Below are 26,338 nucleotides of genomic sequence, written 5' to 3' on the forward strand. Positions count from 1 at the left end.
GCGATTGTTGGTTCACCAGAGTAGGATAAGATTTGGACAATGACAAATCTAGATGGTACCAGAGCTGGAGATGATAGGTGTCAAAGGCTGTGATATGTTGCCAATGTAGATGCACAGGGTCCGATGACCCAAAAAAAAAAAAAAAAAAAAAAAGAAAAAAAAAAAAAAAAGAAAAAAAGAAGCCAAGCCAAGAAGATGAAGTAAACGCAAGTTTTTAGCCGCCAGCTAGAACCAAGATGCATGAAATACAAGATCCAGAAAATTAAAACCGCTAAGGGCTTGTTTGGGTTTTGTATTGCCACTGTCATTGGTTGTAGATATGTCGTCATTACTTACCATTGTAATTTCGACAGCAACTCCAATGTAGATGTTGAAAACTACTATGTTTGGGCAGTTTGGGACTCTTAACTCGAAGGCGAGAAAATGTAGAGTGATTCGGGACACATGATTTAATGCTAGCATGCAACGTGAAGATTATGAAAGAGTCCATAAAGTAATTCAATTAACAAAAGATGGTAACCTACCAATTGATTAAGAGTATACAATAAGAAATAAAATCTGATTTAACCTAAATCACATGCCCGCATGCCAAGAAATCACATAAATCAATTAAAACTAGGAACGATGGAAGGATAGAACTTCCAATTTAGCATAGGCACGTTCCACACTAAAGGAGATGACTAGTAGGTTTTATGATTAGGGTTAAGAATTGGAAAATCTGAGATTTGAAAAATTAGGGTTCATGGGAATTGGGGATTTTGGAATTAGGGTTTTTAGAAATTGGGAAAATTAAGAAATTGAAGATCTAGGGTTTAGAAGGTTGTAATGGGAAGGAAAAGAGGAAGACAAAAGAAGAAGAGAATACCTTTCGAAGAGGAGAGAGAAATGATGTAAGACGAAAAATACCTTTTGAAGAAGATGAAGAGGAAGGATGTACCTTGGAATCCACCACCAAACAAGCTTCTACCCTTCCACAATTTAATTGGAAGGGAGGGTTTTTTTTATTAAAAAAAAAAAAAAAAAAAAAAAAAAAAAAAAAAAAAAACCTTATAAAATAAGAAGGAAAATTCCTTCACACAAGAGAGCTTCACTCCTTTTTTTTTCTTCTTCTCAATAACACTAGTAGGGTTGGAACTCCCCCATCCTGTGCTTTTATAATTAAAATTTGGAATTAAAATACAGCATAATTACAACTATGCCACTCACTTAAGTAGCCCATCATCCAAAATAAGAAAACTAAAACATATATTATCAATTTGAACCATCAAATAACTCCTAAAAATAACAAATAACATAAAGAACGTAAGATCAGTGTCCAAGGGGCCCAGATCTAAAAGATCTAGTGGCCCGATGGCCTGATCGACAAGATTCAACGGTCAGATCAACACGAAATAGAAATTATATAACTAAAATAATCTCTTAAGCAGCCCACATGCATCATCCCAAGGTGGGGTCTTCCTGAGCACGTCCAATGCATGTGGGGTCTTCAAAATAGCCTGGCAAGCGCCATCTGAAACTCGTCTTCCATCCACAATGAAAGTTGCACTAACATGGGTGGTCTTCTGTCTCTGGTACACCCAAGTACGTCCTCTGATGTCCCCATCATAGAGTGTGCAAAAATTGTGGGCCCACCGTGATGTATGCGTCTTATCCACACCGTGCATTTGTTCCGCCAGCTAATTTTAGGGCATGAGCCCAAAAATGAGGCAAATCCAAAGCTCAAGTGAATCACACCACAGGAAACAGTGGGAATTGAACGCCTACCATTGAAAACTTGTTGGGGGCCACAAAAGTTTTAGATCAAGCTAGTATTTGTGTTTTTACCTTTATCCATGTCTATATGACCTTATGAACGGGTTGGATGACAAATAAACATCATTGTGGGCCTAGGAAGGTTTCAGTTTTCAATGGTGAATGTGGTCAGACCACTGTTTCCTATCGTGTGGTCCACTTGAGCTTTGGATCTGCCAAATTTTTTTGGCTGATGTCCTAAAATCAGCTGGTAAAACGGATGGACAGTGTGGATAAGACATACATCCAGGTGGGCCCCACAGATTTATCTCAGTACTCACACATGTGGATTTCATTGCCTGTGATTCCCATAGTGCAATTACTCACCTATTTCCTTCTCTTCCAAACACCTGGCAAAGTCATTATTATGCTTTTACACCCATTTATCAATATTTACAGAAAACCACACACCCCCTAAAACAATGCGAGAATTAGCAAATAGAGTATTTAGGCTTCTATTTTGGTTCGAGTAAGTTTCTAATTGAAATTTTAGTGGGAATTTGATTTTGCTTAGCTTTGTTGAAAGTTAATTAGAATTCTTTAGTTGTAAATTTCCTATTTTACTAGTTTGATAGGAGTTCATTCTTGAGATAGTTTTCAATTATGGTTGTGTTGGTTGAAGAAACTTATGTCTAAAGAATCCATGGTTCTGATTATGATAGTGTTAGTTTAAGAATTTACTTGTGAATATGATTTAAAGAAACCAAAGATTGGTAAACAAACAGGTCAAACTCGAACGGGAAGTTTGATTTGGAAGGGAAGTAAGAGTGATCGACGTGTTTGTGAGTGAACTTGTTGATATGATAATGACTACTTTTTTGTGAATTATAGAAAAATTGCATGGTGTGTTATGGGTTTCCTTTCTTTGAATTTCTTCTTTCTTCTTCTTCTAGCTCAGCATTCTTCTTCTCCTAACTACATCAAAGTGGCTCTTCAATTTATACTCAATGAAGTTCTATGTGTAAAAATCAAAGATTAAGACTCCACTTTATTAGTCACATACAGGCATACTAGATTTATTTTAAAGAGCCAAGGAAATCTAATTGTTGCGACTCTATAATGTCCTTCCTCACTCCCATGATGTTTTTTCCTAGTTGTTCCATTCTCTTCTGAATTTCATTAGCATGTCGATTTTCTATTTAATCTTCAAAAGAAAAAGTCGATTTTCCGTTTGAACTACTTAATACAAATTTAGAGTCACTTGTAAACATGTTTTGCAGGAATTCCATTTTGTGGTCTGCAGTTTTATGGCTCTATCCTGGGATTTACGAGGTGCACAAATCTACTAATTGTTGTGCTTTTTGAGTCTTTGACAATGATCTGGACCAATAACTTTTTTTAGTTGCTTTTAACTACACTTTTGCATTGACTTGAATTTTCAGTAACTTCATCATAATTGAAAATCTGTAGGAATTATACAATTACAACACCAAGTTTCATGTATTTGCTGATTTATTCCAGTCATTTTTCTTGTTTTGTTTGTTGCAGGTTGCAAAAAAAAAAAATAGTTTTGTTATCTACATCTTGTCACAGAATAAGATTTCTGATGAGCTTAAAAATCTTTACTTAGACGTCTAACTAATATGACATTCTCAGTTAACAAAAAGTCAAAGAATAATTAGTTAATTATCGGCATGCTCCTGACTGACTATCTGATTCATCCATCCTTGCCATATGTTGTTACTGCTTCCTTGTTTCTCATATGCCTCCCCGTCCTTATGATGGTCCAATTTCAACGAGGTTATTTGGACAGTACAGTTCACTGATAAGTCTATTACTGTCTTTGCTTAGGCTTATCGCCACTGTTAGATGAAAACTAGGATTTCTAAATTTTGGAATGGGTTTTAATAATGTATACTTAACTATGGTACAAGTTGGTTAACCCAGCCTTGGTAGAGAAAACAATGTGGGGAGAAGGAAACTAGAAACTTCACGAGGTCTGATGGCAGGGTTTGAAGAAAGATTATAATGTAGGACAAAGTGGGTTAATCAGGACTGCGAGAATGCCAGACCTTAGGGATAAGAACCGGTTGGAAAATACAAACAACTTGTTCCACCTCATCATTGAGATCCTCCACATGATGTGTTGAGCGAGGCCGTAAGCTAACATAAGACTGAAAGAACACTGATTTTATGAAAGAAAGTCTATTCATGTATATATCTAAACATACATGGATAGATCCTGACATCTAACATGTGAAAAATGCAAGTTAATCATCATCATACTTGTGCTTGTTCTATGATAATACACATTCCTCCCAATCCCCAGAGCCTGAGGCCCTCCCTAGTTCTATCCTCATGTTCGAGTCTTCATTTTATCCTTCGCTAATGGATCTAATTCGGTCTCGGTTCAAAATATCAGTCTATACATGATGTATATCATATTGGGAATAATTTGATGTTAATCAATCAAATCCAAAATTAACATTGAATCAGCTGATTTGGCCATACACATTGTTCCAATCCCTTGAGACTTTTTTTTTGGTTTTGTTATTCTTTTGTTCGTTTTTGTTTTCCTTCTCTCTTGGAGAAGGTGAGGAAGCATATATATATATATATATATATATATATATATATATAATGTAGTGAAATGCTCACCTAAGACCCGGTTCTCACAAGAACTCATGAGAACTTTTTGAAAACTCATCTCACGTGATATGAGCACAAAATATGAATGGTCCACTAGATAAGTCACGTAATGAACCCTTAAGGCCCAAAAGTTAGCTTGATCCTAAAATGTGGTGGGCCATAGCAAAGCGAGAGGGAATTTCCACCATTGATTTCCATCGGGGCCCACTTGAGTTACAAAACAAGTTGATAGTTTGCCCAAGTCTTCATTTAAGTTAGATGAAGGGCCTGAATGGCCTAGATTGCATATACACATGACATGAGATGAGATGTGCAAAGGTACGCCGGTGCATAAGTGCGCAAGTGAGCATCTCTCTCTCTCTCTCTCTCTCTCTCTCTCTCTCTCTCTCTCTCTCTCTCTCTCTCTCATATATATATATATATATATATATATAATATTTTTGCGGAGTTGTGAACTCGTAGTATTTGTTGTTTGTCTTTCACTTCCATATCAATATGCTTTTTTTTTCTTGTGTGTGCGCGCACATTTTGAAGTACTCGATTTTTTGCAGTACCCTATTTTTCCTTTCAACCACTCCATTTTGCTGAGTTTTTGGTGCTGAAAATCATGTCGAATTCCAATTTCATCACACAATTTCTAGAATCGATCATTTTCAAATTCTCCTCCATGATCATTCCGGATCCGATCAATTTTATATCCCTTTTCATTCTGAAGGAACCTTTCAAGTTTTTTAAACTCGTCAAATGTATCAGATTTTTCCCTCAGAAAGGCGACCCAGGTGAACCGGGAGTAATCATCAACCACTAGCAAGAAATGTCTTTTTCCACCATGACTTTGAACCCTGGTGGGACCAACAAGGTCCATATGCAATAGTTCGAGTGGTTTTGAGGTGGCTAGGGTGGTTGTTTTCTTGTGTGCGACTTTGATTTATTTTCCTTTTCGGCAATCGCCACACACAACCCTTACATTTTTCCCAATCTTAGGAAGCCCTCTCACCAAGTTTTTCGAGCTTAGGTGGGACAGATTTTGATAGTTCACATGACCAAGTCCACTTGGTGCATTAATTCCGATTTGTTGTCCCTAGCCATGTGGCATCTAGTGGATGGGGCGTTTTCTCCTCTACTTTCGATCACATAGCAGTTGTCACTGGTGCGGAGACCTCTTATAATTAATTTTCCTATAGGATCCGAGATCTAACACACTTCTTTTGAGAATTTGACAGAATGTTCTTTATTACAAATCTGTGATATGCTAAGAGGTTTTGTTTCAAACCCTCAACACACAGAACATCCTCAATCTTGGGCATGCCTGGCCCAACCACTATCCCTCATCCAATGATTCTAATGGTGCAACCATCCCCAAAGGTGACCGACCCACCATCAAATTCAACGTAACTACAAAAGTGGGTCCTATCACCTATCATGTTCCTTGAGCAACCGCTATCTAGGTACCGTTTAGCACTACTGCCTACTTTAAGAGCTGTATGGATTACAAGGCAGTTTGCTTTGTTCTTAAATCTTAACTACCCACTTGGACGCAACCTTCTTTAGAGATGCAAAATTCTTTTTGGATTCTCCTTTAGGTGCCCGATTGTTCCTAGGGGATTAGGATTTAGGGACCAACTGAACATTCTCCAGATTCACCTGATTCATCTTTTCTTTGGCCTTCTGATTCAGTTGGGAAACTTGTTTTAATAATTCCCCCATTCTTATGGTCATTTTGGGGGGAGTAGGGAACTTCCTCCTTTCAATTTGTTTTTGAGGATTTCTAGGACTCCTCTCTTTTTGTAACATTCTTCCAGTGGTTTGAATTTACCTACATAGTTTGCATCGGATGTGGAGTGGGAGTGTCTCAAGGCTAGACATTCAAATTTTAAATGTCTCACATCTCCACATGAATGACAAATGGGAGAACTTTTTGCTTCGCTACCTGAAGCCACTTATTTCTTAGCCACGGGTGGTGCAAGAGAAGGGCTAGTCTTGCTACTTTCATGCCCTAACCCTCTCTTTTCCCTAGAGTTTTTGCCTAAACTCAAAAGTCTTTCCAATTTTTATGACTTTGGGAAAACCTATGACTAAGTTCAGCTTTATGTTTGGATTTTTCTACATCTAGTTTCAGATTTTGATTTTCTGTTTTCAGTTTGTTAATTTCTTATTCTAGATGTTCAATTCTTTTAGTCAATTTTTCTATCTTAAATCCATCGTCTATAGCTTCTCTTTCAAGTTTGGCATTGTCAACGTAGTAGTCTTGTAGATCATCGGCCAAACGTTCATATACAGTTAAGGCTTCATCTAGTTCTTTATTCCGCCTTTTATTCTCTTCATTTGTTTGACCAAGCTTTTTAAGAATGTTCAAGCTATGGGTGTAAAGTTGGTCATAGGCATTTTGTATGTTGTATTGTTGTCATTTTCGTCTTGTTCTTCTTCTTCTTCTGATGAGGTCTTTTCTTCTTCTTGTTCTTTTATCTCCTCATTGTCCCCCAAGTCTGGGATGACAGCAGTGGTGGAGGCCATGAGAATTTTCAATGAACCTCGGTCTCCATCACTTTCAGATTCTTCAGATTCAAAATTTGAGTCTTCAGTGATCCCAAGAGGCTACCATAGCCTTCCCTTTGGTTTTGTTTTTTGAGGGGCAATCAATAGATAAATGACCATATTTCCTGCAATTGTAACATTCGGGCTCCTTAGACCTGTTTGGTGATTTGCCTATATGGCGCTTTTGGTCAGGATACTTCTCCTTTTTGTTGAATGGTTTTCCTCGGTTCTTGTTGAAGAATTTTTTGAACTATTTGGCCAACAAGGCACTTCGTCGTCATCATCATTTTCTTTACCATCCTCCTAAGATTCACATTTGTTTTTTGATGTTTTGAGGATAGTGTGTTTGGATTTTGTTGGGATTTTGAATTACTCTTTTTTGCATACACTTACTTCTGATCAATTAAGTAAAGACATGTAAGTAGGAATAAGTGTGCAAACAAAATTAAGATAGCGATATATATCAATGTAGCATTTTATCAAACATGTATTGTACAGAAAATGAATAAAGCTTAGAGAGCAATCACTTGGCGCAAAAAATGAAGTAAATCATTCTCCACAATACACAACGATATATAGTAGTTTGGCTACATGCGTACTCCACTCCCGGCTGACCCACTCTCTCCTAGAGTGTACCGGATTTCGCTATCCAATGGTTTTAAATGAGGTTAACCATAAACCTTCACAACCTACACAAAGTTAGTAAAATTGCCTACACAAGAACTTGAACTGTCTTACACAAGGACACTACACGTATTCTCCTGTCGGAGGCCTACACAAGGACTTGGCGAGTTTGAGGTAACCAAAATCTGAATCTCAATCCTACACAAGGTCTTCAGACACAAAGTGGACTCGTGTACTTACCTACAAGCGAGTGAGCCTCGTTAAGCACATTTGTTGAAGATCTTCCAAGTTGTTTGAAGAGTCGTCAACTCCCTTGAACCGTAACCGATTGTAGATGCTCCAATGTTGATGCCGAGGTTGATAGGACAAGGGTTTTGGGTAAATCCTATCTAGTTAATGATGGGTCTTTATGAGCTAGAAGGGATTCCCAAGTTAAGCATTCAATGTATCCAGCCTATAGATTTGCCTTTAAGAAGAGTTGTTGGATCATCAATGAATGTCGGAGTTCATAGTTCAATCCAAGCAATGAATTTAACAATGATTGCCTTTAAGAATGGATTGAATGATGAACTCTTATGAGGAAAGAGGGTTTGAGAGGATGGGTATTCACTCCTGCACTAACTCTCTCAAAACTCTTTTCTATTCTCACTAAGAAACCCAAGAGCAACCCCATTTGATTTATAGAATAAACTCCCAATGGTCTGAAAATGGGTAGAAAACTGTCAGGTCCAATGTCATCGAAGTTTCCTTCAATGTCATTGAACCTTCTTCAATAACATCGAACCATGCAACAAGATGTTCAAATAGTTGTTGGAAGTTTTTGCTTGATGTCATCAACTATCCTTCAATGTCATCGAAGGATGACTCGATGCCATCGGGATTTTCGGCAAATATGGCGTAAGGTTGCTGGATATATTTGGTCCATTTATGATGGCATCGAATTGACCTTCAATGTCATCAAAGATAACCAAATTTTACTTGAAAGGTCTCTGGACCAAATAGGTTTAATAGCAATGTCATCAAACCTAAGTTCGATGTCATCGAGCATGTATATAGATTTTCCTTGAAAACTCACTGGATACTTTGTGCTCGTTTACGATGTCATCGAGACTCAAGTTGTTCGATGTCATTGAGCGTATGTGTTTTTACTTAAAGGCTTGCTGGAGTAACATGAGCCATTTGCGATGTCATCGAAATTTTCCCGAATATATGACTTTGGTTGTTGGACTGTTGAGGCTCGTTCTCGATGTCATCGAGCTATCTTTGATGACATCGAATGTGACTGTTTTTTCATATGATTCTTTTACCTCCACAGCCATCAATTTAAACCTTTACATACTTGACATTGGTTATTCATAGATGGTTTTGGTCATGTTTGATCTATGTTTTAGAGGTTTTTTAGGTAGGGTTTGGCTAGGTTTGTGAGGCGTAGTTTACCATAGATTTGCACTTTGAAGCTTCCAACTTGCCGAGTCTTCAGTCTTGTATCTTCATTAGGGCTCACTTTACTCTAAGACTCGTACTTGACGCTAATTGACAAACAAGGGCACTTTCAAATGGAACATTGAAGCTGAGTGCACACTTCATGATAAAACACTTTAACCGCATCAAACACTTCACTTTTAGATTTCAAAAGATAAACCCAAGTCATACGTGAATAATCATCAATAAATGTGACAAAATATCTAAATCCAAAAGGGTTGTTCCCTAGACATTCGAGTGAACCAGAACAAAAGGTCGTGGTTTCCTCCTAGAAGAGCTAGGAGGGAACGTAGCACGATGATGTTTAGACAATTCATAAATATTACAGCATAACGGTTTAGTGACAGATCATGAGGGAAATAAAATTCTCAATCTAGCTATTGATGGGTGGCCTAAGCGGCAGTGTCACCGTGTCATGGACTCTCAATCTTGAGAAAGGGTACTAGAAGTGGCAACGAGTGGATTATCGAGAAGATAAACGCCTCCTTGCTCATGCCCCCCACCATCACTCTCTTCGTTTGTAGGTCCTAGAACAAATAATAAGAAGGGAAGAAGGTAATGGAACAATTTAGTGATTTAGTAAGAGAGCTAGCAAACAATAAGTTTAATGGAAAACAAGGCACATGTAAGACTGAGGACAGAAGCAAGGAAGGAGAGAGAGAGAGATGGAACCAATCTCAAATATAGGAGTTTGGGTTCCATCTGCGACTGTGACATATTGAGTGTGGAGATAAGGAGAATAAGAGGAAAAGAGTTGTGACTTACCAGTCATATGGGAGGAAGGTCCAGAGTTTATGACCAAGGAGGTAGGAGAGGATGACACAAGAAGAGCAGTACCTGACTGGGCCGAAGCTGCGTGAGAAGGCTTAGGAATATCACAAACATGAAGCCGCATCAGGGCATCATATGCAGCCCGAGAAATTATGAGACTCCCCTAAAGAAGACTGCTCAACTGTCTGGGTGGAAGACTGTCCCTCAGGAGCAACTGTGGAAGCAACGACACGTGTAGAATGACCATGGAGCTGCCAGCAATAATCAACAGTGTTGTTGGTTCCACCGCAATGCGAATAAATGCAGGAACCATCACGTCCTCGTTCACGTCCACCACAACTATGAAGATTACAACCGCCACGATTAAGACCTCCCTTGCAGTCTCTACCACGACCACCATAACAAAAAATGCACCCTGAACTCAAGGATGGTGCCCGAAGACCAAGAAGAAAAGAAGATTGATTGCCAGCAAGATGTGTCGAATGCTCTGGTGGTACAAATGAATGGGAAGGAGGAAGAGCAAGGACAATAGCGCATTGGCACATGGCATAGACTGTCATTAATGGGGGAAAAGGATCCTGCACAACAACCTGATCTCGAACATGAAAATAATCGGAGTTCAACCCGACTAGGAACTGCATGATACGAGTATCATCACACTGCTTGTGGGCATGTTCATGGTCCTCTTTACATCTAGAAGGAAGAGGTTGATACAGGTCCAGCTCATCCCACATGCCCCGTAATATCGAATAGTAATCTTTTAATGATCTTGAGTTCCAGAACCAACTAATTTCTTGAATAAGCTAGAATACCCATGAAAAGTTCTGAAACTCCAAGAACATATCATGAAGCGTATCCCAAATGCCTTTACCGAGGATAAAAACATCACCAAGTGGCTAATTGAAGAATCCATATTATTCAACAACCATGCAATAACTTGATAATTCTCCTTTGTCCAAGACTTGTAGGTAGCATCTGTAGAGTTTAGAGGATCATCTAAAATATACAACAACTTCTCACGGGCTCCAAGAACACTTTTACAGATTGCACCCATTGAAGATAGTTGTCACCATTCAACTTAATGGAGGTAATCTGCAAGGGGTTGGATTCAAGGGAGCACATGCCAAGAGCTGACAACCCTTTCTCGTCCATAGGAGACTCCAAGTAAGAAGGATTGATTTAAACAACTCTTTCTCACTCAATCCTTAAAGGGAATGAGAGAAAAACCTCAAACAATTAGTAATCCTCCAAAATAACAAGAAACCCAGTTAGATCTAATGCAATCGAGTGAAAAACGGCCTAGCCGCACATCCATTTAAGGTTAAAACCCACTCAAACATGAATCATAGCTAAAATATCCTCCATGAGTAGCTTAGAAGGAAGATTTCAGTCCATCTTGAGCAAAGAAACCAAAGAAAAACTTACCAATTTGAGGTAGATCGAGGAAAATTGGATGAATGACCCGATTTTTGAATTTCTCTATTTTGGCAAAAACACCATGAAAGGACGTCTAAAAAATTCTAAAAAAATATGACAAATCTTCTAAAATCAAAATCTATCAAAGCCCTAAACTTTTAGCTCAAATGGGATCCACGCGTCCGTACAACGCTGACGTTAGCCGTATGGCTGCTGACGTCAACAAGGTGACGTGTTGCCTCTCAACTTGTTGAATGCAGAATGCCTTGATCTATGCTCTGATACCAAGTAAAAGATAATTTGATGATTATAGTGTGGGGAAAATATGAGAAGAGTGAGAGAGAAGAAGAGGAAAGAAGAGAGTTTGGGGGAAATGTTGTGTTATCCAACATGCCGTAACACAATATTTTATTAGAATAGAGCATATAGTACACTGCAAGAGAAGAGGAAAGTGTGCACATGCTCTTACATTAAAAGAGCCACTAACCACACACATTATACACTAACACTCTCTAGAGTAACATCTTTAGAAATGTATCTTTTTCAATTTACAAGGATGTAACATTTGTGTCCTTTCTGAGAATTTGACTAGCCTAAGAACACATTTTGTTTATCTTAGTTCTAACTTAGTGCGAGACGGTCCAAGAATATAGACAAAGTAGGTGCAACCAAACACTCTTGGTGGCAGGGTAAATAGAGGCGCATGAGGTTGCAAGACTTGTAATGGGTAGCTATCCTTGAGAACATCGATCAAAGTCCAACTGATTATAAATGTTGCAAGCAGAATAGCTTCATCCCAATCTGCTTTTGGAACTGACATGCCTATTAGTAATGATTGGGTGACCTCCAGTAAGTGTTGATTTTTATGTTCGGCCACTCTGTTTTATTGTGGTGTATAAGGGCACAATGATTGCAATTCTATGCCATGATCCACAAAATATTTCTTCAAATCATGGCGTAAATATTCGCGGGCATTGTTAGATCAAAATGTTTGGATTGAGGTATTATATCGAGTAAAAACCATTGATGAAACATCTTTATAATCAATGTGGTCTTCATGACGACTCTTTAGGAGATAAATCCATATATATATATATATATGAGAGGTCATCAATAAATGATAGGAAATATTTATAACCAAATAGACTAGTGGGATAGGTCCCCACACATCTAAATGAAATAATTAAAATGGATGCAATGTTTTTGTGTTAGTCAAGGGAAAAGTAGTTTGACAATGCTTGGACAATTGACAAGTTTCACAGTGTAAGTTATCGCTTTTATTGAACTTTACAAAAACTAAGAAGCATAACGATTACAAAGGTAAATGACCTAGATAGATGTGCCAAAGGGTCACTCGATTTTTATTCCCAATGATTGAAGTTTGAACATGAGCATAACCAATGCGTTTTTGATTGAGGAGGGACATGGTTGATAGATCTACAAGGAATGAATGGTCCAGGGATCCGAATGTGGTCCAAGCTTCAAATCGGACTCCAATAGGTGGCCCACAGGGCACATCCAGTAAGATCCGGTTACCCTGGACAGGTCAGGGTGCATTTTCGGTAGCCCTAGACAAGTCAAGGTACAGTTTTGGCAACTTTTGACAGCCTTGGAGAGATTTTCGGTGAGCTCTGGCACCCCTAGAGAGGTCGTATTATAGTTTTGGCACCATTGGAGAGATTTCTAGTGAGATTTGGCAGCCTTGGAGAGGTCCCGGTGCAGTTTTGGTGCCAAAATAAGAGTCTGGAGAATACTTCGATGACTTCCGATGACACTGGACTGCACACAATTAAGATTTGGCACCGAAAATCAGATCTGGACTGATATTTGGTGGGCTTACAGGACTCCAAGGTGATTTAGATGTTGATCTGGTGCCAAACGAGGCTATCCTAGGCTTCTTTGGTGCGTTTTGCTTCCAGAGAACACTCCAAGTGGAAGAATCCCTTCCGTCTGAGATGGTGGATGCTATGATTGCTTCCATAAGATGGTGATTGAAGTTTTACTTTCACCATCTTACAAAGAGAGGACAAAGGCTCTGATCAACTTTCAAACTCAAGTTTCGCTATAGAGAATGAAAAGCGGAAGAATAAGACTGGTTGGAAAGGAATAAAAGAAGAAGGAAACTCTGGATCGAAGAGGCTCTGATACCATGAAAGCTTTAGATGGAATAAGAGAGAAGAGAGGGAAGGGTGTTGCAAGTACTCCCCCTCTCTTACTTAATCCTTTATTTATAGATAATTAAATTAATTCTAATTACAGTTGGAGTCTAAGAAAGATAAGAAAATAAAAGGGATTAGAAACTAAAACAGATTAGGAGACTTTAAAACTTAATCCTTTATATGGTACACTGTAGGTGCATATAAATCTTTGTATACCACGGGTGCAGTGTACACCTTAGGTATACACAAATCCGTGTGCACTAATAGTGATGGAAGATTTATCTCACTTTCACCATCTTATAGAGAAGAAAAGGTCTGATTGACCTTCAAACTAAAGGTTTGTTGTAGAGAATGAGAAGAATGATTAGAAGACAAAAAAGGAGGCTGGATCTGAGACGCTACGATACCATGAAACGAAGATGGAAAGAAGAGGGAAAAGAGGAGAAGAAGAGAAGGGTGTAATTCATATATGCCCTCTCCCTTAATCCTTTATTTATACAAGATTATTTTACCGTTAATTATAATTATGAGACTAAAAGAGACGAGAAACGAAAAATAATTAGGAGACCTAAGCCTAATCTTATACATGGTACACCGCAGGTGCATGGGAATCTGCGTACACCTCAATCTATGTGCACTAACAGTCTTTGTTGATGAGATGTGGTCAGGAATCTCATCAAGGCCATTAAAGATATAAAGAGATGTGCGGGTGAAGTGTTTGGTTCGATATTAAGGATCTTGGCCCATTAATATACATTTTCGACGTTGAAATGGCAAGATCTAGGTATGTTATTTTGATTTCACGATGAAAGTGTATTCTAGACTTACCGAATGGATTAAAATATGTTATTAATGTTATCGATGATGGGTGTAGTCCATACGATTGTATGGGGTGTGGTCTATACGATTGTACGACCAATCTAGGTGATGTTAATAAGGATTGTACAATCGTATTGCCTACTTTGTCTTTGATTTTTTGGTCATTTAGCCTCTCGCTTCATGTTATTTGGTAAAAGAAGATGTAAAAAGCATATTTTAACAAGTTAGGGGCAAATCGGTCCTTTTATAGTTTTTCACTTAAATTATATAAGCAAAGAGCGGGGTGCGTCTAAACTTTACCCTTCTTGCTCTTCGTTCATTCTCTACTTCTCTCTCATTCCTTTCTACTATCTTCCTATATCAAACTACAGGGTATAGAGCCATTTTGATTGACTCTCTTCTCGTTTCTCTTGCTTCATTGGTAACTAGATCTCATTAATATCTCCCTCTCAAAATCTCTCAATACTGATTTCCTTTTTTGTATATCTTTCTTTTCTCTTTTCGTTGTGTACCGATCTCCTTCTGGAATCTGGTTGATGTTGTCTAATACCAACCCTCTTTGTTTGCATACAACATGCTTCTAGAATTGTGATCGGACATGCATATTTAGTAGTGACTTGAGTTTTGTTGCAGTGTGGTGCTTCCTTCCTATTTAGTGCAATGCCTTTGGTAGATCTGATTTATGAGAATGCCTTGATCCGGTTTCAAGCTACCCACAAGGATTGAACTTGTGACCTTTTTCTCATGTGGTGTTGGAACTTGACTTAAACTTGCAACCTTTTGCTCAAGTGGTGTTGGCACTGTTAGAGTGTTAAGCTCCCTTGATATACATTGATATGTCATCCTCTAATAGCTCGAGCTTTTTAGAGAAAGTGGTTGTTTGACATGGTATCAAAGAGGAAGGTTAAGTGTTCGAATCCCAAAAGTACCAATTATGCCACCAAAATATCCGTTTATGGTGTGAGTTAAGTGTTTCTCCGCCCTTGCCCAGTATGTTCCTGTGTGGAGTTCCACCCTGCACATGCGGGGGAGTGTTAGAGTGTTAAGCTCCCTTGATATACATTGATACACCATCCTCTGACAGCTCGAGCTTTTTAGAGAAAGTGGTTGTTTGACAGGCACGTGACTCGAACTTGTTACCTTTTGCTTATGTGGTGTTGGCATGTGATGGATGGTCAGATCTTTGTATGATGACTATTAGATTCATGGATTTTGTTGGTTAGTTATTATTTATGTTTGATTCTACCTCCAGCTCACATCTACTTTGCTATTTTGTGCATTCTCAGTACTCTATTTTCTTAATGGAGAGTAAAAGTGAGAAACAATTCCATTTTGACTCCCTTTGAATATCATGGGTTCCAAATAACACCCACAAAATTAAATGGCCTGAGTTACCTACAATGGGTCACATTTGTTGTAGTTTTTCTAACAAGTTGAAATATATTGCATCCTGTAAATCTGATGAAGGTACTATTGGTTATAATGATTGGGTCGTGGAAGATGCCCAGATTCATACTCTTTGTGAAATAGTATGAAACCTAATATAAGTGCCAATGTTGTATTCTTCAGAACTCCAAAGGAAGTGTTGGGTCCTTACAAAGAAATGTATTCAGGGGAGAAAAAAACAATGCATATGAGTTGCTCAAACAGGGTGATAAAAGTGTTGGAGAGTGTTGCCCCCGCCCTAAGAGGTATGTGGGAAGAACTAAACTATATCATTGGACTATAATAATATGTTGAAGCAGCTTGAAGAGTTTCAAGTTGCAAAATTTCTTCTTCTTCTTTTTTGTTGCGATTTGAGTTTGAGCTAGTTCATGCTCAACTTATTGGAGGTAGTGAGATTCCTACTGTGGTTGAGGCATTTGCTCGTATTCAACATGTGTAAATTGAGGGCTCCACTAGCTTCGCTTCTCAGGACATGATAGTTCTTGTTATTGCATCAACACGAGAAGATAGTGGTGGTCGTGGTAGCCATGGAGATCGTAGTACTTTCATGTATGATTAAGGTGGCTATGGTACCTGTGATGGTTGATCTGGTGGTAGAGATTTAGGGAATGCTTGTAGCAAAGGTTGTGGACCTAGAAGTGCACTCACTGTGGGCATCCTAATCATTTTGTCGATACATGTTTGAATATTCATAGGAGGCCTTCATGGGCTGTTCAGGTTATTGTTACCAGTGTTTTAAATATCGACGATATCGACCGATATAGCCCACGATATATCTTGTATCCCACCTGTGTGATACGAAACACACAAGTAGTGGGATATATCCCCCATGTTCGATCCGGTGAGCATTTTTTTTATTTTCAATCCTTTTTTCTATAAATCATGTTAAATCAATGTCAAATTATTACAAATCCATGAATTTTCATGTTTTGTATGAAAAATCATGGATTGGGAGCTTCAATTTCGAGATTCGGAGGAGAAGGACCGAGCTGTGGAAAATTGAAAAACAATCAAATTCAAACATGTATGTAACCTAATTTAGTGATTCTTTATTTGCTTTTGAATGTATTGCTTGTGTTTCCCACATGTCTTCTTACATTTATAAATTATATGAATAGACTTTTAATTTACTTATATCAATTCAGTTAGACAACGCATAGATTAGGACCCCATACAAAGAAAACCTATCATGTGCACTTCTCTTTTTTTTCTTTTTCTTTTTTTTTTTCTTTTTCTTTTTTTTTTTTTAATGTTTTGATTTGTAAGTGTGTATTGATGTCTTTTTTAACAATCACTGAAATTTCATTGAAAAAGTCGACCAATTTCTAATGTTTCCCCATGTTTCCAACAACAGCGATATATTACGCGATACAACCGATATATCCCATGCGATAACCGATACGTATCCGTATCCCAAGGGTGCGATACGTAATGCGATACCGATATTTTGAACACTGATTGTTACTGAGGATTATTCATCTAGTGCTCCTGCAGCTTCTTCTTAACCTACTGTGGGTGAGTGTCACTCTCACCATGTTTCACAATAAGTATTCTCTATTTTTATCTTCTCAGTAGGCTAGCACGAGTCAGCCATATTCTTCCACTGCCTCACTGATCAAGTAAGGTAATATGTGTCTTCATTCTTTTTAGTCAAAATCTTGGGTCATTGATTCAGGTTCATTGGGTCACATGTCACATAATTCACATATTTTTCCAAACTTGTTGAGACATCAACTTCTGTTACATCACAAATGATACCTGCCTCATTTTCCATAATCTGATGTCAGTTAGTTGTCTTAACAAAAGTCTAAATTACTCGGTTACTTTCTTTCCTTCATATTATGTGTTTCAAGTTCTAATAATGAGGATGATTGGTTCAGGGCATGAACTTGGAGGTTTATCCTATCAGGATCATGGACCAAGTACGACACTTTAATCTATCATGACACCATTCCAGTGGCATTTTTCATCTTAGTCATCTTCTAAATAAGTTGAAGCAGATGGTTCCAGAATAGTGTCTATTTCTAATTTTGATTGTGAAGTTTGTCAGTATAGTAAACATAGCCGTGTGATTTTTAAACCCCATGTAGATTTACATCAATTGTCCTTTTTCATTAGTTCATTCTGATGTACAGGGCCCTGTCAAGGTCCCAAGTCATTATGGGTTTATGTTATTTTTGTGAATGATTTTTTTAGAATTACTTGGTTGTATTTATTGAAAGAAAGAGTGCAAGTTTTTTCTATGTTTAAATGTTTCAATTATTAGTAACCCGGGCTTTTTATTATTATTATTATTTATTTATTTTTCAGATGAATGTGCTAAAGTATTTTTGGGGAGATGATATACTGATTCATGTTTTGTCATCAACTGTATGCCCTTATCTATTTTAAAGGGAAAAGTTCCTCTTCAACTTTGAGTCCTGAGCGTCCTCTCCCTCCAGAGGTTTTTTGGTGTTCTTTTCTTTTTTTTCATCATAGTTTGGGACCCAAGTTTGACAAGTTAAATCCTCTCTCTTCAAAATGTGTCTTCTTCAATATTCTAGGTCTCAACATGGGTTCAAGTGTTATTGCCCCCCTCTCTGTAAATAGTTTTTATGCACTGATGTTGCTTTCTTTGAATCAACTCTGTTCTGTCCATCTGAGTATTAGAAGTCTATGGATATGGACATGGACACATCATTTTTTGTTGTTTTACCTGATCCAGACCTAGCACTCTCTATTAATCCTACTTGGCTACTCCAGGTATCCACTAGATGGAAGAAAGGTAGCGGTGCACCACTTGTCCCTCATGCTTCTCAACCATTGTCTTCCACATCCATAGACCCCCTATGATATCTGTTAGAATGGTGATGTGTCCATGTGTAACATGATCACATGTGTGACCATCATGTTTGGGTCCAGTCTTTGTGCATGGGTTGAGTATACATGACATTTTGAGTCTATGGTAGTGTGCTTATTTATGTTTCTTGGTGCAAGGCTATTTTTGTAATTTTCCCTTTTAAGTGAAGCCCTACTAATAAAACAAGAGGGGTGGGAGTGTGTGAGCATTAGAGCTCTCCACTCTCTCTTGCGTTTTCTCACTTCTCCTTACAATCTTTCTTCTAAATCGAGAACATGGTATCAAAGTGACTTTGATCCAGGTTTTGCTTCTTGATCTCTCTTCTTTTTCTTATTTCCTCTCTTCTTATTCCTTTTTTTTTCATTCTCTCTAGTGGGAAAACCTAAAGTGTTTGGGGCTGATCTAACCTAATCTCTTCCGGGTCTTGTACCCCCACGTGATGGGTGGTGAAATCGTGTTTAACGAGTACGTGTAAGGCCCGCTTTTGCATTATACCCACGTAATGTGACAAAGTGGGTTATTGTTCATCCAGTGTGCGATTTACGTTAAGTTTCTTAAAGCAGGAAATCAGATTTGAGGGCTGAAAATTCAGAAGTTCGTGAAGACCCTCCTTTATTGTGTTGATCAAGACAAGTTGAAGGTCGGAATCAGGTATTGATTTAGTACATCAGTTTGTTGGAGAATTTGTGTTGAATGAATATTGTTAATATTATTCAGATGGATTCCAAAAATGATCCCAAGAGCAATATTTTATCCTCATCGGATTTGGTGCCCCTCCAAATAACATCGATGAAATTAAATGGCACAAACTATCTACAGTGGACCGCATCTGTAGAAGTTTTTTTGACTGGAAAGAGGAAAGTTAAATATTTAACATCCCCCAAACCTAATACCACTGCGATAGATTATGATGGTTGGGTGGCAGAGGATGCCCAAATTAGGACATTGTTCTAGAATAGCATGGAATCACATATCAATGCCAATGTTATCTTTCTCGAGACCGCCAAAGACATCTGGGACACCTTGAAGGAGATGTATTCTTGTGAGAAAAACTTAATCCATATTTATGAACTCCTATGGAATATATTTGCACTTTAGCAGGGAGATAAAAGTGTGGGAGAATATTATTTTGCCCTATGCAGCATGTGGGAAGAGTTGAATGTTTGTCAACCGTTGTCAACAAATTTTGAACTTATGCTTAGGCAAAGGGAGGAATTTCGTGTTGCTAAATTTCTCTCTGACCTTCAACCCGAGTTCAAGCCTGTGAGGTCCCATATTCTTGGAGGTAGTGAAATTCCCTTAGTGACAAAAGCATTCGCCGGAGTACAAAGGACAACTGTTATGTCTACTCAAAGTTCCACTTTATCAGATCGTTCAACTTTTATTTCCGCAACGGGCAGAGGTGATGGGATATTTCAAGGTGGTCGTGGTTGTGGTGATTGTCATTGCACCCATTATGGCCACAACAATCATAATACTGATTCATGCTGGGATCTCCATGGAAAACCTGTCTGGGCTAATCAAGTGAACTCGATGAATGATAGTTCAGAAGGTTATATATCCGATCCTACCACTCATGCTGAGCCGAGTACCTCAGGTGACACAGTCACTATGTCCAAGGAAGATTACGCCAAGCTTCTAAAAAATCATTTCACTCATGCACCTTCTTCCACTACTACCCTTGCTCAATCAGGTACATCTTGTCTTATATTTTCTGAGTGTACTCCATGGATTATTGATTCTGGTGCTTCCGATCATATGACCAGGAAGCGTAATTTGTTGTACAAGTTGGTCCAATCTTCATCCATTTCATCTATTACCTTGATCAATGGCATTTCAACTAGTTTATCTGGTGAGGGTTCTGTATGTATTACATCAGATATTTCATTGCCATCAGTTTTGTATATTCTATAGTTCCCATTGATCCTATTATTTGTTAGTAAACTAGCCAAATCCCTGAATTGTTCTATCAAAAATTTCCCTTTTTATTGTGAATTCTAGGATCTAAAGACGGGGAGGATGATTGTGGAGGGCATGGATCTAATGAACTCTACTATCTCAAGAATGAAACGACTAAAGCTAGAACTGCATTGCAAGCTAACATCTCGCCACATCAATGTCATTCCAGGCTTGGGCACCCATCCTTAGTTAATTTAAAGCGCCTTGTCCCATCTTTGTCTTATGTGTCTAAATTAGAATGTGAAGCTTGTGAGTTAAGCAAGCATCACAAAATGTCTTTTCTTTCCACTAAAGATAAAGTTAGTGAGAAACCATTTTATTTTATACATTTAGATGTTTGGGGACCCATTCATATTTCTAGTTTATCCGACTTTAAATATTTTGTCATTTTTGTAGACGGTTGCTCTAGAATGACATGATTATATTTGATGAAAGATCGTTCTGAGGTGTTCATGTGTTCCAAAGAATTTCATGCTAAAATCCCAACTCAATTTGATGCTAAAGCGTGTGTTCTAAGATCAAATAATGCCTAGGACTATAAATCAATTTTTTATCATTCCTTTTTCTTATCTCATTACATCATTCATTAAACATCCCGTGCACACACACCGCAGCAAAATGGAGTTGTTGAGCGTAAAAAACGTCATTTTCTTTAAGTAGCTAGGGCATTATTACTAGACATGAAGGTTCCAAAGAGTTTTTGGGGTGATGCCGTTTTAACTGCACATTATCTTATAAATCGGATGCCCTCATCAGTATTAGGAGGTCAAACTCCTTTGTCTATCTTGTATCCCCGGTGTCCTTTTTCTCTTCCTCTTAAAATTTTTGGATGTGTATGTTTTGTACATCAATTTGATCATGTCTCTGATAAGTTTGAAGCCAAAGTTATAAAGTGTGTTTTTCTAGGGTACTCAAATACTTAATGTGGCTACAAATGCTATAATCCCTATTACCCGAAGACAATGTGTCCATGGATGTCACCTTTTTTGAAACTGCATATTTCTCCAATGATGGAAAGGCGTTGCAGTATTCCAAAAAATCTACCACATTTCTTGTAGTGACGGACACAGATTTACCAGGAAAGTAAGCCACAAAGTCACATCCCAATCCTCCGTTGTTGCAAGTTTACTCCAGACGTTCCAAGAGAAGTACTAAGGCGCGTAGTGATGTGACATCTACCAGTTTTACCAATCCGTCTAAAGATCCTCCTCTTAAGTCTTCACCGGACTTGCTGAATGAAGTTGATTAACCTATTGTTGTTCGAAAGGGTATAAATTCTTGTTCTCTACATCCTATTTCCAATTTTGTTTCATTGAATGGTCTATCACCTTCATTTCAGCAATTCGATTTATCTGTCTATGTGTCTGTTTCCTCGATCGTTGATCGTTTCAAGAGGCTCTACATTCTGATGGGTGAAAAGGAGCTATGGAAGAAGAAATGGTTGCGCTTCATCAAAATCAAACTTGGACTTTTGCCAAGTTACTTATAGGAAAGCGTGTAGTAGGGTGCAAATGGGTATATACTGTGAAGTACAAGTCTGATGGCACTGTGGATCATTTAAAGTCTCGTCTGTTGGCAAAAGGTATACTCAAACATTTGGAATTGACTACTTTGAAAACTTTTCCCCAGTGGCCAAGCTTCATTCAATTCTTGTGGTGATCTCTATTGCTGTAAAATTGGATTAGCCTTAACTGGATGTAAAGAACACGTTTCTTCATGGTGATTTACTTGAAGAAGTGTACATGGAGCAACCGCCTAGTTTTGTTGCTCAGGGGGAGTCTGATAAAGTCTGCCAGATAAGAAAGTCAATTTATGGGTTAAAGCAGTCTCCACGTATGTGGTTTGACAAATTTAGTAAAGTGTTAATGCAGTTTGGGATGAAACGCAATCAGGCTGATCACTCAGTCTTTGTTAGGCAAAGTGAGACTGGCACTCTGGTTCTTGTTGTTTACATGGACAACATCATCATTACTGGAAATGATAATAAAGGCATATCTGAGTTGAAGAAGTTCTTGCAGCAACAATTCTATACAAAGGATTTAGGTTATCTTCGATACTTTCTGGGTATTGAGGTAGCTCGATCAAGGTTGGGAATTAATTTATCGCAAAGGAAATATGTTATGGACTTGTTAGAAGAGACAAGGTAAGTACAGATCAAGGAGTCCTTTTTGATGATCCAGGTAGGTATCGCCAATTGGTTGGGAAATTGATCTATTTAACTATTACACGACATGATATTACTTATCCAGTTAGTATAGCTAGTCAGTTTATGCAAGCCCCTCGCGTCTCTCATATGGAAGTTGTGGTCCGCATACAAAACATTTGAAGGGTGCCCCAGATCGTGGAATTCTCTGCAAGCAAAATGGATATCTTAGAGTGGAAGGATTCTCTTATGCACACTGAGTTGGATCTCTTTTAGATAGGTGATCCACCACGTCTTACTGTACCTTTGTAGGAGGTAATGTTGTTACCTTGAAAAGCAAGAAGCAATAAGTTGTTGCCCATTCTAGTGCAGAAGCAGAGTATAGAGCCATGGCCCATGCCACGTGTGAACTTGTGTGACTGAAGACATTGATGTATGAGTTAGGTTTTGTGGTTGATACTCCCATGAACCTATATTGTGATAATCAAGTTGTGTCACATATCGCCAATAATCCAATTTATCATTAGAGGGCAAAGCATATTGAAGTAAACTGCCACTTCATCAGAGAGAATGTCGCAAATAAGGAAATATCTACACTATTCATCAAATCTGAAGACCAAGTTGCTTATATGTTCACAAAGGCTTTAAGTCAGGCTCATCTGTTAGAATGGTCACACGTGTGGACAAATGTCCATACATGTGACATGATCACATGTGTGACCATCATGTTTGGGTCCAGTTTTGGTGCATGGGTTGAGTATACATGAGCTTTTGAGTCTATGGTAGTGTGTGTATTTATGTTTTTTGGTGTAAGGGTATTTTTGTAATTTCCCATTTTAAGTGAAGCCCAACTAATAAAACAAGAGGGATGGGGGCATGTGAGCATTAGAGCTCCTCTCTCTCTCTCTCTCTCATATATATATATATATATATATATATATATATATATATATATATATATATATATATATATATATAATATTCTATTAAAAAACTAATTCGGGTCACTATAGTAAATGTACCTGGTCTTGCATTCATCATCCTAGCTCCAACTATGTTTGCTGAGATCATTTATCTACTTCCAGCAATTTGTGTGTTCCCTGCCATTTGTTTCTACTTTCTATTCCTCGTTCCTTTTAGGATGCCTTATCCAATAAGGGTTGGAAGCAATCCATGGATGACGATACATGCTAATGGGATAGAGTAGTTGCCATCATTGCCCACTGGTAAGCGAGTTGTGGAGTGTAAATGAGTTTACACCATTATCTTCCAGATGGTTCTGTTGACCAATTAAAGGCCTGTCTTGTCGCCAGACAGTTTACACATACCTTTGGTGTGGATTATTCTGAATTATTATTTTTTTTTGCATATGGAAAAACTAAATTCCGAGATATCATTTTATTGCCACAAATTCGAATTGGTCTCTACATTTGTTGGATGTTAAAAATGTATTTTTGAATGGAGATTTGTCAGAGGTGTATATGGAGCAACCTTTCGGGTTTGTTGCTTGGGGGAGTTGGATAAGGTTTGCAGACTTAAAAAGTCCATTTACAGGTTGAAGCAGTCTCCTTGAGCATGATTCGAAAAATTTAGCCAGGTGGTGTTAGAGTTTGGGCTTGTACAGAGCCAAGCCGATCACTCAATTTTTGTTAAGAAAAAAGGTAAGGGTGCATGTGAGTTTGTGTATGATGACAACATCGTGATTATAGGCAGTGATGACAGGGGCATAAATTGTCTCAAAGCATATCTCAAGCGTCATTTTTAGACCTGGTTGTGACCCACATGATGATTGGATCAACCTGGTTTTTTATTTGTCTGACTGTAATGTTGGGGTGCACCAGTTGGACGGGTTAGATCTCGTACAAATACCACATGTGCCCCACAATGCTCAATGACTAAACCACTTCTTAGAAGAAAAGAAAAAAAAGACAGGCATTTCAGTCATTTCGTATTAGTCAAGGGATTGTTTTTAAAATCAAGAATCTATGGTAGAACTTCCTTCATACTTTACCAATTATTTGAGTTGAAAATTTGCTTAGAGAGGTTAAAACAAAATTAGGAGTAAGGTTTCTCAATGAGCATCCTCAGGAGTGGGAAATTTTTGTTGGTTCGATGCTGGGTATTCCAGGATTTGGTTGTGGTTTTTGAGTTGCAAACCTGTTGATCTGAACTCAAGCTATTCTTCATTTCAGCTTCTTGACATGCTACTAATATATTCTTGTACAGTACTGGATTTGAATCTCTATAGTATGTAGATCACATGATAATTTACTAAAATAATTAGAATGCATGAAATAAGTCAAAAGTAGGTAAGTTTTGTTCTGGAGCTTAAGAAATATTCCTTCCTCTCCATTATATGTAATTTGTTCCTAAAGTATTGTGAAACTCGTATGTATATTGATTCTTGTTAATCCAAGATGAAAATCATATTTTTCTCCTTAGTGTGTTGATTTTCCGTATTCTCTATTTCAATCTAGTACTTTTTTTCCTGATGATTCTAAAAGTTTCTCGAGCATAAAATGTTTAGAAAATTTTCTTTTTAACCGAAGTCTGTTGATCCTGGGCTTAGTTGCAGGAAAATTCTACCCTGTACCACTTGCATTCCCCACTTCTCAGCTGTTTAAACTTGATAATATTTTGAACCAATTGCTTCCCCGCTCCTGCACATGAATCCATTGCAGCTATTCCTTAACTCTTCCAACTATGATCTGGGGTTATGGAAAAGCTCTATTTTTTCTCTGTTGATTTTCACCATGTTATGCTTCATTAAGGCACTGTCATGTGTCTGAAACTTCATCCAGCGTTATCTTACAATTATCCAACATATTTATGTATTTGGATTGCACTCACAGTGGGTTGCATTTAGGCTTCAAGCATCTCGGTGCTTAGATGGGTGTACAGTCCAATGACTTATCTGAACTGTCCGTCAGGTTTAGCCTATTATGTGCAGATGCCATGACAAAATGAAACCATTTGAGGGTGCTCTTTATCCAAACCTTGCCCTGAAAAATGGATGGTTTGATCATTTACGAAGAGGTCCAGTAGTCTGTAAGGCCCACCTTAGATAACCTCTCAATAGCACCATTTCAATTAGACAACCATAATCACCTCACCCATGTTCTTACAAACAAACTATTATGAAGAAAAAAAAAAAAAAGGCAAATGCTGAATTGTGTGCACCTTCTGTAAACTGAGAGGAGCTGAAAGCTTTTGTGTATTTGAGACAACCCAAAGGGGTTGAATATATAGAGATTACAACATCTATACAAGGAAAGAAATAAAATCAGAATCATCTACTTATGGAAAACCAACTATATAAGGTATGCTAGCTATACAAGGTATATTTCAGTCTGTCTAACATCCCCCCTCAAACTAATGCGGGTCATCGACAAGTAATAGTTTGCCAACGAGAAATGAGGGACGTGCAGAAGTTATGGACTTGGTGAAAATGTCTGCAATCTGATCATGGGATGCAACATGTGGTAGAGAAATGAGCCCAGACTGAAATTTCTCACGGATAAAGTGACAGTCAACTTCAATATGCTTCGTCCGTTCATGAAAAACCGAGTTAGAGGCAATCTGAATGGCACTGAGATTATCAACATGGAGTGGAGTAGGATTCTGCACAGGAATGCCCAAGTCGGAAAGAAGTCCACGTAACCAAACAAGCTCACTACACGCAGCAGACATCGCTCGATACTCGGCTTCTGTGCTTGATTTGGAAATAGTGGCCTGCTTCTTACACTTCCAAGAGATGAGAGAAGT

The 26,338-nt window shown here is 38.1% G+C and overlaps 1 protein-coding gene across 7 annotated transcripts in view; it reads left to right on the forward strand.

The window, feature by feature from the left end:
* LOC131230689 (protein PTST homolog 3, chloroplastic) overlaps nt 1–26,338 on the forward strand; it is a 154,946-nt gene that overhangs the window by 118,112 nt on the left and 10,496 nt on the right. For 5 of the 7 annotated variants that reach the window (XM_058226610.1, XM_058226612.1, XM_058226605.1 and 2 more), the window contains one exon: nt 3,012–3,063. The exons of the other annotated variants lie outside the window; for them this stretch is intronic. In XM_058226610.1, coding sequence (XP_058082593.1) covers nt 3,012–3,063 — 52 coding nt within the window. Of the gene's footprint in view, nt 1–3,011; nt 3,064–26,338 lie in introns of those variants that run through there. 7 annotated transcript variants of the gene reach the window in all.

Source organism: Magnolia sinica, chromosome 17 (genome assembly GCF_029962835.1).
Source record: "Magnolia sinica isolate HGM2019 chromosome 17, MsV1, whole genome shotgun sequence".
Taxonomy (NCBI): Eukaryota; Viridiplantae; Streptophyta; class Magnoliopsida; order Magnoliales; family Magnoliaceae; genus Magnolia; species Magnolia sinica.